General features: G+C 41.3%; 1 protein-coding gene across 5 annotated transcripts in view; it reads left to right on the top strand.

The window, feature by feature from the left end:
• SCML4 (Scm polycomb group protein like 4) overlaps nucleotides 1-16730 on the top strand; it is a 120529-nt gene that overhangs the window by 43057 nt on the left and 60742 nt on the right. For all 5 annotated transcript variants that reach the window (XM_055260507.2, XM_063630712.1, XM_055260517.2 and 2 more), the window contains one exon: nucleotides 8769-8983. In XM_055260507.2, coding sequence (XP_055116482.1) covers nucleotides 8769-8983 — 215 coding nt within the window. The remainder of the gene's footprint in view (nucleotides 1-8768; nucleotides 8984-16730) is intronic.

Below are 16730 nucleotides of genomic sequence, written 5' to 3'. Positions count from 1 at the left end.
ATATCAGTACTCAACAGAACAAAATACCTATACATAAGCTCTCCTATACTTACTAAAATCACCTAAATCACTTTTATTCTACTCACCCTTCTTTTGTGTTAAAACAAGTACAACCATAGTCTGGTGCGCCTTATCTAAGTCTTTTGAATATAAAAAAAAAACCCATTGTTTATCACAAACAATTTATGTCAATTGACTACATTGCTATGGTTATTATTATTATTGATTCATAAATTGTTACAAGTTGCTTCTTTGTCCTCTTAGCACCGATGATATTCTCAAAATTATCTTTTTTCTGGTAATAATAATATGTTACAAGCTAATGCTGACTCTTCTCTATCCCCAAGATGTGAAATCAGTCATCTCTGACGAGTCCTGGTTTTATTTTTTTAAGTTTTTTTATTATTATTATTATTATTATTATTATTGGAGACTGGGCCTCACTCTGTTGCCTGGGCTGGAGTGCAGTGATGAGATCTTGGCTCACAGCAACCTCAACTTCCCGGGCTCAGGCAATCCTCCCACCGTAGCCTCCCAAGTCTCTGGGACCACAGATGTGTGCCACCATGCTCGGCTAATTTTTGTATTTTTTGTAGAGGCAGGGTCTCACCACGTTGCCCAGCTGGTCTCAAACTCCTGGGCTCAAGTGATTCGCCTGCCTTGGCCTCCCAGACTGCTGGGAATACAGGCATGAGTTACCACACTCAGGCTCCTGGATTTATTTACGGTGGAGAATAGTATCCAAGGGAAAAATTTGACGCTAAGAATGAGTACACGTGAGTCTTGGCTTTAGCTTCTGTTGGTCAAATTTTAGTATCAGAATTGGAGAAAAATGTTTGTAAAGGAATTTATTTTTTTCAATTTAACAGATTATTATATTGGTGGCCCTATTCTTATGGTATGAAGGTTTTGTTCTATCAAAGACATCCTATTATATTGATGTATTTCTATCCAAAGATTTAAAATACAAAGGCACCTCTGACTCCAGCTGTGGGCCATCAGCCTCAGTGGGATGGCTAGACTCCACGATGAACAGGTTGCCACCAGTGCCAGGTGTGCTCTGTGGGTGCAATACTGTACCAGGGGCTGTAAGGAGCAGAGTGACATGTGAAACATGGCCCCTGGCCTCCATGGATGTACAGATATCACTTACGTGTGCAAAACAAAGGGAAAACTGTATAAGCTATCATGTAATCAGTGCTTGATGAAACTGGAAGTGCATGCAATGGGTGGTAAAGGAGTTGAGAGACCAGTGTGTGGACGAGGAAAGGCCTCCAAAGCAGGAGAGTTTGAGCCACCTTGGAAATGGTGGAATTTTAGACAGATGCCAAAGTGCATTTTGATCCTTGGGAACCACCTCACAGACAGCCCTAAGCAGCCTGCAGACACACAAGCATTAGGGTGAAACTGGTGGCAGAAGAATGACACTGGAGACATGGGCTCACAGTGAGGGCAACATGGCGTCCCAGAACAAGAGAAGATAGGGTTGTGTTTTCAAAATGACAGTGAGTAAGAACATTACCCCAAGGTCGGGAACGCACTCCATCCAGTTAATAGAAGGAAACAACTTAGAGTCCAGCAGAGGCTAGGCATCCTTAAAGCTACCTCCGTTCATTTCTCATAGAAACAACAGAAGCCATTGATCCTGCTTCCAGTTGGGCTGGCTTACCCCTTCTCCATGCACCACCAAACATCTCTGCATCATCACCAGCCCTGTGCCTCTATCTTGCTCTGCTCTGCCCGGGAAAATCCTAGCTCTGATATCACCTGCTCCTACCCTTCCCAATCTTACTAAAAGAATTAATCTCCCTCCTCTTTCGTGTACTCATAGCATTTCATACAAAACCAGTTAGACCACCTGTCTTGCATGTTATTATTGCCTCTTTGCTTGTTTGCTTCTCTGTAGACAGTGACTATCTGAGGGGATGTGTCTTTCTTATTTATTTATTTATTTATTTATTTATTTATTTATTTATTTATTTATAGATGGAGTCTCCCTCTGTCACCCGGGCTGGAGTGCAGTGGCGCAATCTCGGCTCACTGCAAGCTCCGCCTCCCGGGTTCCCACCATTCTCCTGCCTCAGCCTTCCGAGTAGCTGGGACTACAGGCACCTGCCACCATGCCCGGCTAATTTTTTGTATTTTTGGTACAGACAAGGTTTCACCATGTTAGCCAGGATGGTCTCGATCTCCTGACCTCATGATCCACCCGCCTCAGCCTCCCAAAGTGTTGGGATTACAGGCGTGAGCCACCGCGCCTGGCCGGGATGTGTCTTATTTTTATTTGGCATCAGAGTACCTAAGCATAGTGTTTGAGCCTCACTGTCTATTCAACAGAAATCTGTTGGACAAATTAGTAAATGAATGAGTAAATACATGAATACATGTCTCAGACTAACTCTTGGATGACTCAGTGGCTCCATGGGATTGGAGTATGCTTTGGATTTGGTCATTTCTTGATCTTTATCTTGATGAAGCATGATTCGCCAGGACCTTGGTTGATATGTATTAGATTTGCAAAGCTAACATGTAAAATGTCATTCCAAATTAATAGAACAGATCTTAGTTACTCTTGCTTTCTGTTGTAGTATTTCCAGCCAAGTCTTGGCTTGATAAGAAGAGGGAGACTTAGGAAGCCAGCGGAAAATCACTTGATTTAATATTTCAGGCCAGGATTTGACAACTGTTTAAAGGTTATAACTTGGAGACTTAGAGACTTGATGACTAGGCTGTTTTAGGGACAGACTCTTTTAATGACTACTAAAGCACTGTGCTTCAAGATGGCTTTCAAATCTGACCTGAACTGAGGTAGTATTCACTGCACTGAAGTCCACAGTTGAAAGCAGAAAAATTCAGAGGTTTCATATATCCCTCCAGGATCCTGGGCATTCTCAAGTTATATATATATACATTTTTTTTTTTTTTTTTTTGAGATAGAGTCTTGCTCACTGTATTGTCCAGGCTGAAGTGCAGTGGCGTGATCTCCCGGATTCAAGTGATTCTTGTGCTTCAACCTCCCGAACAGCTGGGACTACAGGCATATGCTATCATGCCTGGCTAATTTTTGTATTTTTATTAGAGATGGGAGTTTCACCATGTTGGCCAGGCTGGCCTCGAACTCCTGACCTCAAGTGATCCACCTGTCTCAGCCTTCGAAAGTGCTGGGATGACAGGTGTGAGCCACTGTACCCGGCCTGATTTATATATTTGGATGTGTTAAATTATGTATCTATGGATATAATATCTTTGGACAGCATTTGAGGTCTTTGAAGGTCTTTGGAGATGGGGGAATCTGGGAAAAGGGCAGTGGCCCAGCTGCCACCTGTGGGGAGGTGGTGTCAAGGAGTGGGAGATGGTGTCAAGGAGGGTGGTGGTGGCAAGCTGCTTCTTTCTGGGGTCCGGGGAAACATTCCTGTCCATCATCTGTTTGTGGATGCGCTTCTTAGCTCTGGAACAACTTTTTCTGATATTTTTGCTGATTGATAAAGACCTTTTTGCCTTTTTGTTACTTTTGTTTGCAACGTTAACATAGTAGCCACTGAAGTTCTGTGGCTCAAGAACAAAAACTGTTAGAAAACAAGAAAACAAAAGGCCATTCCAGGAAGCAAAAATTTTCAGTAGAAACTTTCAGAAAGTAAGAATCATCCATTCATTGCTTATTTTTCTCTTTATCTTATTTTTCTAATTCTGATTTTTAAAATTCAGACAATGTGACTGGGCGTGGCGGCTCACGCCTGTAATCCCAGCACTTTGGGAGGCCCAGGTGGGCAGATCACGAGGTCAGGAGTTGAAGACCAATCATGCAAACATGGTGAAACCCCGTCTCTACTAAAAATACAAAAATTAGCTGGGCGTGATGGCCGGCGCTTGTAATCCCAGCTACTTGGGAGGCTGAGGCAGGAGAATTGCTTGAACCCGGGAGGTGGAGTTTGCAGCAAGTCAAGATTGTGCCACTGCACTCCAGCCTGGCAACACAGCGAGACTCCATCTCAAAAAAAAAAAAAAAAAAAAAAAAATTCAGACAATGCAGAAGTGTACAAAGAGGAAAGAAAGAGCATCTTTTAGTATTTTCCTGCCCAGACACAATTGTCATCAGCCTTTTGATGATTACTTTTCCCAGATCTTTTTATGCTTAAACATGTGCAGATTTATCTTTATCTATATACATAAAATATATGTAGAGAATCAAAGTATATATGCTATTTTGCAATCTTCATATATGCATGTATATGTGTATATATATATACACAAATATTTCATTTTATGAATGTGAAATAATATGCTAAACCATGGTTGTTTTGAGGGACATTTTGATTGCTCTCAGTATTTCACTATTATAAAGAATACTGCAAAGAATATCCTTTGCCATGTATCTTTGTGCTCTTGTCAGATTCTTTTTTTAGGATAAATCCTCAGGAGTGATGCAGTTGGATTAGGAGGTGTGACTGTGTAAATTTTTACGTGGTTTTCAAATTGTCCTCCAGAAAGGCTAGCCAATTTGTACCCTTGCCAACAATCAGTGAGAGCGCCCATTGCATCAGCCCCTCACCAGCATGAGTATTGTCAGGGTTTTTCACATTTATCAATCTGGCAATCCACAAGTGATACCTTAATTTACTTTTTGGGGGAGTTGGCAATAAAGTGCACAATCTTTTCTTGTAATAATTCACCTCTTTCCTTCCTTCCTTCTTTCCTGCTTGTCTTTTTGTATCCTTTGCTCATTTTCTATTGTGTGTATTGGGGGAGTGAGTTTCACTTTTATTGAGTTGGTGCAAAAGTAATTGCGGTTTTTGCCATTAGTTTCAATGGTAAAAATCGTGACTACTTCTGCACCAACCTAGTATTTTTATAATTTTTATAATTTGCAGTATTAACCTTTTGTTGTTCCCATATGTAGCAAATAGTTTCCTTAGCTTTATTTTCAATCTTTTTTATGATTTTACATTTGCTTTATGAAAGTGTTTGAGTTTTACGTGGTCATGTCTATCGATCTTTCTAGTTCTGCTTCCCAAGTTCGCTAATATCCAGTACTTAGAAAGCTCATCCCCATTCCGAGAACATACAAATGTTGACGTATATTGTCTTTAGAACTTTTTAATATTTCTTTTTTTAATGTATATTTAAGTGTTGGAAATTTCTAAAAATATTTTGTTAAAATATAGGTAAAATTTTATTTATTTCTAAATGGCAGTTGTCCATAAATCATTTATTGCGCTTTCCTGTCTTGAAGTGAAATGTTCCTAAATTTTTTGAATGGAAATTTAATATACATTTAATTTCTGGACTAACTTTTCCATTGACCCAGTTGCTACTCCTATACCATACTGCTGCCATGATTGGAGATTTATAGCACATTTTAATAACTAGGAGGGCAAATCTTCCTCACTAGACTTTGTTTTGCCCTTCTTTTTCTAAAGTCAGTTTGGATTTTTAATGTGATTGCATTTAATTAAAATTATATTTTAAAAATACCCATCTGTCCCAAAATAAAATAATCTTATTTATTCAAATCTTGTTTAAGGACATTAGCAAAATTTTAAGAAATATTATTTCCTTCATTGGAATCTTTCTACTTCTTATGAAATCTATATGAAGAACTGTGAAGGGTCTGAGATTTTACCCTCTCTGACAGCAAACAAATTAGCCGGCCCTGGTGTCACAGATGCTGGCGGAAGACAGATAGCTCCTAGGTCAGAGGCACAGCACGTCACACAACTTCATGTTCCTATGGGCTTCCCTTGTCCAAGCTCCATGGTGGATACTGCACATGCAGTGAGTTTGTGTCTCAGTTGAGGAACTCTAAGCTCAGGAAACCCTAGTGGGGTCAGAGAAGGCTTCCTTGAGTTAACTGAGGAAGGAGAGGCATGGACTAGAGGGGGAAGAAAGAGCATTCCAGGCAAAGGGAACTGCAAATGCCAAGGCCCTGTGGTGGGTGCAAGTGTGTCAACAACTATAAATAACAGGAAAAAAATGCCACTATGGTGACTCCATTATCTTCTGGCTGATGGTGCTGAAGTGAACTGGCCTGTTTATTCTTTCCACTGTAAATGACCTGTTTATCTTGCCTAAATGCTTATAGATGTTTTCGTGTGAGTGTTGATTTGTTGTTCTTTTCTTTCTTTCTTTCTTTTTTTTTTCTGAGATGGGGTCTCACTCTGTCACACCCAGGCTGGAGTGCAGTGGCGCGATCTTAGCTCATTGCGACCTGCCTCAGCCTCCCTAGTAGTTGGAATTACAGGTGCCTGCCACCATGCCCAGCTAATTTTTTGTATTTTTAGTAGAGACGGGGTTTCCCCATGTTGGCCAGGCTAGTCTGGAACTCCTGACCTCAGGTGATCTGCCCGCCTTGGCCTCCCAGTGTGCTGGGATTACGGGTGTGAGCCACCACACCCAGCCTGATCATGGGTTTTCTCTTGTTGAGTTCGGATCTTGATGTTAGTGGATAGGTTGTCTTTACTCCTCAGTAAAGACAAAGTAGTAAAGTAGAGAAGCATGTCCTCAACTAGGAAAAAAATAATTCCTGAGTTTAAAGTCTATAGAAATAATAACGAAGAAGCAGAAACTTGATGAGAATAGTTCAAAATTAGACTCGGACCAACTTTCATGTAGCAAAAGTCTTATTAAATAAATTTGGTGGTTCTTCAATGTTTTTAGTAGCCTCTTTTTGGAAAACAAATATTTTGGATATTTATTGGCACTGTAGAGTATATTTATTGGCACTAAGTCTAGAAGTAGGATGATTTTTTTTGTTTACATGTTAATGAGCTTATAGTCCCTCATCCTAACTGATTGACTCCAAGATACCTTTAGTTATATCACCTGTCACTATTTTATGTACTACTAAGATAGAAAAAAAATGCTCCCTATGGAATTCTGATGCACTGTAGGGTGTACCCTGATTTCAGAGATGTTAATACATGAAAAATATGCTTCTTAGAATCAGTGAGACCGAGTATTTTTCTTAAACTCACAAGAACAGAAAAAAAAATTCATATCCAAAACACCTTGTCTATCTAACAGTGCATTGTTTTCTATTTGACAGTGCATTCAAAAAAATAATTTATACTTTAAAATTCTATTTACTACATATGGTATTTCCAAGAACAATCAAGATTATTGATAGAATACTGTTCATATTCAGAAAATTAACAAAGTGACCTTAAATCTATAAAGGATACCCAATATTTCCTATCATGTTTTCAAGAACTTCCACTATTTTATGTTTTCTGTCCTGAGCAGAGCAATCTTGTCCTTGTAGACAAGGCCCAGGCCAGGGTGTAGGGACTGTGCCCATCATCTTCCCCAACTTCTACAGGCTTTTGGGCAAAAGACTCTCATTTCCACTGTAAGGTACCACTAATCCTTAAAAATGAATTTTCTCACCCCTGAATCAAAGTCTAAAGTTCTGCCTCACTCATCACATTCCTGAACATTCCAGGAAGTCTGACCCCTGAGCTCATGATACCACTATGTTCTTTGAGTCAAGTTTGATCAACTACCTCTTGCTTCAAGGTTTAGGCAATTCTACCTGAGAAGCTTATTCTTTTTTTTTTTTTTTTGAGACAATCTTGCTCTGTCACCCAGGCTGGTGTGTAGCAGTGTGATCTCAGTTCACTGCAACCTCTGCCTCCCTGGTTCAAGCAATTCTCCTGCCTCAGCCTCCCGAGTAGCTGGGATTACAGGCGTGGGCAATCAAGCCCGGCTAATTTTTGTATTCTTGGTAGAGATGGGGTTTCTCTATGTTGTCCAGGCTAGTCTTGAACTCCTAGGCTCAAGTGATCCACCAGTCTCAGCTTCCCAAAGTACTGGGATTACAAGCATAAGCCAGTGTGCCTGGCGTACCCGGCCTTATTATTCATATTTTTAGTGCCATACTAAGATTATTGTAGTATGTGGGGTATCTGTGCAAAGGTATCTGTACCTGCTGAACAATTACCCATAGTCCTGCCATCTTTGCCTTGGTGGCATTTTAGTATGTCTCCTTCCACTTTTTTACCATACACATTTTTTGCATAGTTGAGGTCATTTTAATGTGTGATGCTTTTTTTATTCAACATCATGTTGTTCAAAAAGTGTCATTAAAGGCTTTTAACTAGTTGATTGTTTTATTCTGCAGATATATTAAATATTCTCCTATTGCTTATTATTTGGGTTGCATCCATTTTAATTTTGCAATTCTAAATCATGTTAAAATGAACAAATCATGTTAAAATGAACATATCTCTATGTAAACCTCTGTCCACATTTTGATAGAGGGATGTCATCAACTTTCATACAATTGATTTGATAAATTTAGATTTCTTTTAAATTTCTTTCAAGAGAAAAAGAGATCATGACAATTTATAACTCAACCAAAGAGATAGGAGTGAACATGAGAGAGTGGCTTTGTTTATTTAATATTATTGTTACAACAGTTCAAAGTTGAACTAACTGAGGAAACTGAGACACAGACAAAGTCATTTTGTTGCTGGTGACATTATCAGCTGTGTTTGGAGCTGGGAAACTATTGTTTTCTTTGCCTAGCCAGTATCTTCCCTACTTCACTTGCCCCATGGAAATTCAACATCCTTGAAATTACAACAATCAACTCCCCCAGAGGCCCAATAGCATCGTAAATGCATCTAGTGGTACCTAGCTCCTTCATATTTGGTCTTCCCCTCCAATAAGTGGTAGGTATCGCCAAAATCACCAGACAGGATCATGTTTGCCTTGCAAACCAAACAAACGCTTCTGTTTTTGTTTTGCTTTGTGTCTGGACTAATTCTTAGCACCTCTTCTGCCTGTGAGCGGTTTGTCACCTCATTCTGTAAGACTGGCACCAGCAGAAATGCAGTCTCAAAGGATCCCGGGGAGAAAGCGAGGCCGACCCTCACTTCACTCCACACCTATGAAGATGGCAGTTCATAACCTTTATTCTGCTTCAGCTGGCTCTTTACCAGCAGTGAAGATCCCAAAGAAAAGAGGGCGGAAACCCGGGTACAAGGTACGGCTCCATCGTCTCCTTCTCCAAAGTGGTATTGGGCTGGGGCATGGGTACTTGGTCAGACCTGCACTGCAAAATGCCACTAGAGGTTGGGAGCTTGGTAGAGACAGGATGAGAAATAAGCCTCCCTCGGTGAAGTATGTGACGGATGAGGTCTCACTGTTACAACATGGCACATAATGCCTGCTGTCGTGTGCATTTTTCCAAGTGGAGAAAGCAAATTACACCAGATGGGGAAAGTTGTGAGCAAGCAGATTTTAGGGTCATCGCTAAACACACATTATTAAACCTTGCATCTAAATTAGTGTTTCAGACACTGAGCTTTCCCCTGACTGTTCCTACCAGGGTAAATCTCGAAGCCACTTTCCAGAACTCATTTGTCATTTATTTTAGCAGGAGCAGATGATGTTCCTGAGACATTTAAATTAATAACACGAGCAGGCCAGTGTCAAAGGACATGGGAAAGTCTTCCCAAACAGAACCTCAACACAGAGAGTCATAATGAAAATTCAGCGTGTTAATTCCTAGTTTCCCACTTCTAAAAGGTGCTGACATTGAGTTTGGCTACAAGGAGGCATATCAGGCAAAATTACATTCCTGTGACCCTTTTAAGAATTAGCAGTGATTTGGAGAGGCTGGGGTGGCGAATAAATCCTCTGATGTAACCACAATCATAAACCAACTCAAACCCAAGGGAGGGCTGCTTCTCTTAGTTGTTTTTGAATAGGCTACTAGAGAGGAAAAAAATGTTACGCTTGTTCTTCACAAACCTTTCGGGCATTAGAAAATGAGCTTCAGAAGTTTTCCTTCATCTATTTTTCGTGAAATAAAGGCTTATGTTTCCATCTTGAGACCTGAATACTGAAACTAGAATGCAAATTGGCAATTAACTCCCATATATTTAGGAAAATATATGGAAATTATTTCAGGTCAGTAGAAAGAGCTTCTGGAAGAGTTGGTAATGAGTTCAATCTTTATCCCTTTGGTTCTCCATAGTTCTTCCACATGCTGGAAAATAAAATCAGTAGGTGGGAGGAAGGCTCCTCAAAGTTATTGTGGGGTCATTGGTTTTAGTAAAAGAAGCTTTTACTCAGCTATCTCATGAGGTAAAGTCTTCTCTCACTGGTTGTTCTTCTAACAACATGAATCTCTTTCATGTGCATGCCAGCTTTAGAACTGTCTCTGAAGCTGGCATAGGGCCAGTCTCACCCACCCACTACCTGTGCAGTTGTTGGCTTCTGGGAATTGCATCTGGAGGGCTGGAGCAGGGCAGCCTTTCTGTTTATAGCTCCAGGGAGCAAATCCAGGATCCGAAGAAATATACTGAAGACTTCTCCCTCCTATTTAGCCTTTCTCCCACTCTCCTGGAGGCTGTGACCCAAGAATGAAAATTACCAACAGACTTAGCATTCCTGGGGCCAGGAAGAATGGAAAATTCATTCCATGAAAGGAACCTGATTTCACAATTTTCCTGTCTCCTCAAAAGGGTAGTTTTCAGCACTCATGACACTCAGAGACAACTCAGATCAGGAAGAAATCTTTGGGTTGGTTGGCTGATAATACAGAGCTCTGCCCAAAGCAGGCAGTCTCTTCCCATTTCCTCATAGAGTTTCTCTTATGGGAAGCAGGCCACTGCTCTTCCTTGAATCCACTTCCCATATATTTAGGAAAATGTATGGAAATTATTTTAGGCCAACAACTCCCAGACAGCTTCCCAAGCTATAGGCTTAATGTTCTAGAATAATAGTTCCAAACTGGGTGCCATTCTGCGTGAAGTTCCCACCCACCCGTGGTGACATAAGAAAAACAAGAGCCATTTGAAAGTCTTCATGAAGTTCAAATGATTCCTCTTAAAGGATGATCCTTTATTCTGAAATATCTGCTTCCTACTATCTTGGTGGTAAAATGTATTGTTTTATTAAATGTTTTATGTTAATAGGATTTAGTAATTTTTAAAAATGTTCTTAGTTGGCAAAATAAAGTTGGCAACCTATTAATCTCCCCAGTTTTATTTTGACAATTTCCTAGACCTGGACACCCCATTTTACCATTAATGACAGGACTTTAATTGTGAAGAAGCCAACTCAGAAATTGTACAGTTTCACTCCATTTGCCAAATGTCCACTAATTTGACGATTTTAACTATCTGGGACACAGTTGGGGAGCCAGAAGTTGTTAAAAAAAATTCTGACCAAGCAAAGTAAGATATTACTTGGTCTAACTTTTAAAGATACTCTATTTCATTGCTAAGAAAACACTTCCAGGCCTTCCATCAGAATTTATTTACATTTTTTGTTAACATGTTTCTTGAAAGCTCAGTTACAGCTGGTTAGTAGCCTTAAATTTGAAGGGGAAGGTATTTTGGGTGAGAATACTCCATACACAGCTGGACACTGAAGAATAATAATTACTTTTGAGAGTAGTGAAAGTAGTGAGATGATAATATACTAACAAGAGATAAATAATACAATAATGTCAATCTTCTAAAATAAGATATAACATAATTTTATTATATCAATAACATTATTACAATGATATATTGATGTTAATAATAGCATCATAATAAGATAATATGTTTCTCAGCCTTTGGCAGGCTCTTCTCCAGGAGATTCTGAGGACACCTCATTGTATTGACTGTATAACAAGTCTATGCTGGTTGACATTTGTCACTTCTTGCCTGGTGTTGCCCCAGCTGCTCTGTCAATCACCTCTGTGCACATGTGGGAACTCTCTCTGGTCCAAGACCTCCATTCAAGACCCAAGAACATGTAACACAGGCTGTGACACTTAACTGCTTCCTGAAGATAACATGAGTGAATTGCAGGCAGATAAGGGAGGGTTACACTGGCAGTCAGGTATCAATGCTCTAGAGTTCATAGGTCAGGCCCCCTCCCAGGGCCCATCTGGCCATCTCCCTCTTGGCCCCAGGCTTGCAGCCACATGACTGGGGCAGGCTCACAGCTGGAAGAGTATTAAACATTTTATGGCGCTACTGCCCTCTTCTTGTCCTGGTCAAAGAAAGCAAAACCTCTGAACGTCATATGTTTTATGAAGAACCATACTCTGACTACCATGAAAATAGCCTTGTTCATGATCAAACAGAGCATTTACCTCTCCATTTGAAACATCTGCTATGGGTTGAGGTCCTTAGTTCAGAGACTCCCCAAGATCAATAGGTGGATTTTCCTTACATTTCATGACCAAAAAGACCACCAAGGTATTTTTAAAGAAACAGAGAGGAGCTGCACTAAGAACAAATCCTAGTTTCCATTCTGTTGAGGCAGCTGGTTATAATGCCTCTAATAGTGGGATTTCGATCTTCTGTGTCTTCCTGGTTGAGATTTTTATTTAAGCAGAAGAAACAAGTTCTGGGTTTTGAAAAATAGCTGTTTGTCCCCAATACAAGGTAATAATAATACTAATAGCAATCATAATCATACGAAATATTTATTGAATACTTTTACGTTTGAGGCTCCGGGTGGAAGCATTTTATGTGTATTTCTTATTTGATCCTTGATAGTTTGAGAGTGAGAGGAAAGAGCTGCAGAAAAACTGCAGGCCTTAGGCATGAATGAACCAAGCCCACAGGAGGCAGCAGCCCTCCGCTCCTCAGCCATCGCCTTGTATTATTGTTCAGAATAGCAATTATGCTTCTCAAGTCAAAAAGGAGGAAATGATGTTCTGTCTGCTTTGTTTAATGAGTTAAGAAAGGTGTGGCATGTTCTAGAAAGGATATCATCCTTGAAATGTTAGAAACAAAATAGTTAAAATGACTCAAAATGTTGGTAATTGTGTCATTCGGGATACAAATTCAGCTGCTGTAACAAGGGCTAAATAACAGTGGCTTTAAAGAAGAAAGAAGCTAATTTCTCCCTCACGTTAAAGTGTGGGAAGGCTGGTATGATGGCTCCATGGGGTGGGGACCCGGGCTGTTCCTGTATTGCTGCTTGTCACCGAGGCTGGAGTGCAGTGGCACCCTCACAGCTCACTGTAGCCTCGACTTCCCAGGTCAAGCAATTGAGTTGTGGGGAATACAGATGCACGCCACCATGCCTGGCTAATTTTTTACTTTTTTTTTTTTTCTTTGTACAGATGAAGTCTCACCGAGTTCCCCAGGCTGGTCTTGAATGCCTGGGCTCAAGAGATCCTCTCGCCTCAGCCTCCCAAAGTGCTGGGGTTACAGGCGTGAGCCACCAGGCCCAGCCAGCTCTGCCATTGTTAACACACAGTTTCTACCTCCTGGTCTAACATGGCTGCTCCAGGCCCCACTGTCCCACTGTTTTAGCAACAGAATGGGAACACAGAGCTAGCAGAGGGCGTGGCTGTCTCCTTGAAGGGCTCAATTCTCGAAGTCGCACATCCATTACAATTTGCATTCCCCAGGCCAGCAGTTAGTCACTCAGCCACCTGTAGCTACAAGGGAAGCTAGAAAATGCAGTGCTGGTTACTGAGTGATCAGCTAAAATTCAGGAAGTCCATTGTTAAAGGAAGAAAGGAGAATGGATATTTGGGAACAGCTAACAGCTTCTGTTGAGTACCTAAAGGACAGGCTTCTGTTAACTGGAAAATTCACTTGCTAATTTTCTAATTAATATGGGTAAATGCAATGTTTTGTAATCCTTCAGTACTTTGGATTGTTTTGTTTTCTCTTCCTTATTTTTTTTTCTGAAAAAAATAGGTGTTCTTTGCCCTGTGTAACAAGAGAGTCAAGTTCACAAAAATCTCAAGTAAGAGAACTTAAGTAGAAACCTGACTATTCAAACTTAAGTAGAAAGGGTTTTCGTTTGTTTGTCTCAACATTTGTTTAAAGCCTCTTTCTAAACGTGTTTTCATTAGAACTGTTGAATTGGCGTCACTGGTTCTGTGGCAGTCTAGATGTTTTATTGCTTGGAATTGTATTACAGACATTAAAGATAGCTTAATAGGCCGGGTGTGGTGGCTCACGTCTGTAATCCCAGCAGACGTGAGCCTGCTGCTTTGGGAAGCCGAGGCGGGTGGATCACGAGGTCAGGAGATCGAGACCATCCTGGACAACATGGTGAAACCCCGTCTATACTAAAAATACAAAAACTAGCTGGGCATGGTGGTGCGTGTCAGTAATCCCAGCTATTCATGTCAGGAGAGGCTGAGGCAGGCGAATTGCTTGAACCAGGGAGTTGGAGGTTGCAGTGAGCCAAGATCATGCCACTGTGCTCCAGCCTAGAGACAGGGTGAGATTCTGTCTCAAAAAAAAAAAAAAAAAATAGCTTAATAGTACAGATGGGAAGAGTGGCTACCTGATACCCTTCCTGTGCCTCTTTCCAGGGTCCCTCTCTTGCTGATGGTAGGTATGGATTGCCGCCTGTGGTCTGTGGGGGAAATTATGACACAGTCACAAGGCAGGGGCCATTTCCTCTGGTTGAACATTGCGCAGCACCTAGGGTAGGGACTGTCTCCCCTGTGTCTTCTGTTGCCTACCCCCCAATGCCCATGCACCCAGGGCTGGAACAGGGGTCAGGGGTGAGGCTCAGCTGTGGATCTGAGGCAGTGGTAGGCTGGTAAATGTTTTACAGCTGGCACTCTGAGTGTAGCTCTGACATGATTGTTAGTTGTTATTTTCACTCATGTTAAAGAGTAAAATGAGCGTAAACAATGAGGTCGTATGTCAGAGCTTTCTTTGTTTGTCAAGATTGAGAATGACTTCCTTGCTAAATTAGATAATAGTTTTGTTTTTTATTTGGACAGGGTTTTATAATACTATGTTGCCCAGGCTGGAGTGCAGTGGTTATTCAGGAGCGAGATCATAGCTCACTGCAGCCTTGAACTCTTTTTTTTTTTTTTTTGAGACGGAATCTCACATTATCACCCAGGCTGGAATGCAGTGGTGCAATTTCCACTCACTGCAACCTCCGCCTCCCAGGTTCAAGCAATTCTCCTGCCTCAGCCTCCTGAGTAGCTGGGATTACAGGCGTGCACCACCATGCCTGGCTAATTTTTGTATTTTTAGTAGAGACGGGATTTCACCATGTTGGCCAGCCTGGTCTTGAACTCCTGACCTCAGGTGATCCGCCCACCTGGGCCTCCCAAAGTGCTAGGATTACAGGTGTGAGGACTGCACCTGGCCAACCTTGACCTCTTGGCCTCAAGCAGCCCTTCTGCCTCAGCCTCCCAAGCAGCTGGGACTACAGGCATGTGCCACCATGCCTGGATTGGATAATAGTTTTTGAAGACAAAAAAGAATTTAAGTTTTCGTGCTATTCACATTGTAATAGCTATAGACATGACATGCTTTTAAGTTTAACCTGCATTTTTAGTATTTTTTCCATCATTTTTTAAAGTCTATAAATCAACACAATAATAAGCCCAGCTCTAATTCACAGCATTTCCCAGATTCTAAGGTGTAAATATTCCCTTCATGGCCAATATTAAGCCACCAATGTGATGTCCCTGAATATGAATTTGGGAAAAGATGTACAGCAGCAAACCCTTGGAAATACAGATGCTGTCGTAAAATTACAAAGTGATGAGTTGTCAGTATTTATTACTTTTGTTTTTAATAAACTTTTTATTTACTTGTTTGTTTGTTTAGTTTCACTAAGTAAAAAATGATTTGTGAATGGGGCAGCCTCCTGAGCCAGGGTAGGTTCAGAGACTCCCTGCAAACTTTATTAACTTGTAAGTGTATATACTGTAATTTTTATTTTAAAAATTTTTTTGAGACAGAGTCTCACTCTGTCGCCCAGGCTGGAGTGCAATGTCGCAATCTCAGCTCACTGCAACCTCCGCCTCATAATTTTTAATAAGGGCTGTGTTTAACAATCCACTTGCAATACTCCTGAAGATGTGACAATCCTCTCTCATGGACTAGTACAAGCCGGCTCCAGCCCCTGGGGGATCAGAGTTCTGCTGAGCTCAAGATGCCTGTACCTGGATGGTCCCTGTCCCCGCTCTCATCAGCTGGGCTGAAGGTTTTGATCCCATTGCCACTGATATACAGAACTTGACCCCCTCACCAGTTTCTGTAAGAAACCCAATCACACCAAGCAGTTCTTGAAATGTGTGGTTTCTACTAAAGATTGTTGGGGTTGCAGGCCATAGTGGACAGCTTCTGTTAAATGACTCTCATGGATAGATGTTTTTCTGAATTCTGCTTTATTTAAGGATAGTGTATTAGTCTGTTTTCACCCTGCTGATAAAGAAGTACCTTAAACTGGGTAATTTATAAAGAAAAAGAGGTTTAATGGACTCACAGTTCCACGAGGCCAGGGAGGCCTCACAGTCATGGTGGAAAGCAAAAGGTGTGTCTTATATGGCAGCAGGTAAGAGAGAACGAGAGCCAAGCGAAAGGGGTTTCCCCTTGTAAAACCATCAGATCTGGTGAGACTTATTCAATACCACAAGAACAGTACGGGGGAAATTACCCCCATGATTCAGTTACCTCCCACCGGTTCCTCCACAACACGTGGGAATTATGGGAGCTACAATTCAAGATGAGATTTGGGTGGGGACACAGTGAAACCATATCAGATAGCACTTTTCTGTCTTTCTGTTTCTTCCTTCTCCCTCCCGGTACCCATGGAAAACTGGCTTCATTGTCTCCTCTCTTGGGTTCCTTCGGTGAGGAGAAAATGAAACCATTCCTTCCCACCTCAGGCAGAGCAGGAGCCCTCCCCACCTCCTCACCAGTCTCAGCCCCTTTCTGGATACAGACCAGCATCTGAACCCATAGGATCCGAATCCTATCCCTCCTCATTTGCATCTCTGAAAG

The sequence above is a fragment of the Symphalangus syndactylus genome, chromosome 2, assembly GCF_028878055.3.
Source record: "Symphalangus syndactylus isolate Jambi chromosome 2, NHGRI_mSymSyn1-v2.1_pri, whole genome shotgun sequence".
Lineage (NCBI taxonomy): Eukaryota > Metazoa > Chordata > Mammalia > Primates > Hylobatidae > Symphalangus > Symphalangus syndactylus.
This window is presented reverse-complemented; position numbering and strand designations above follow the sequence as displayed.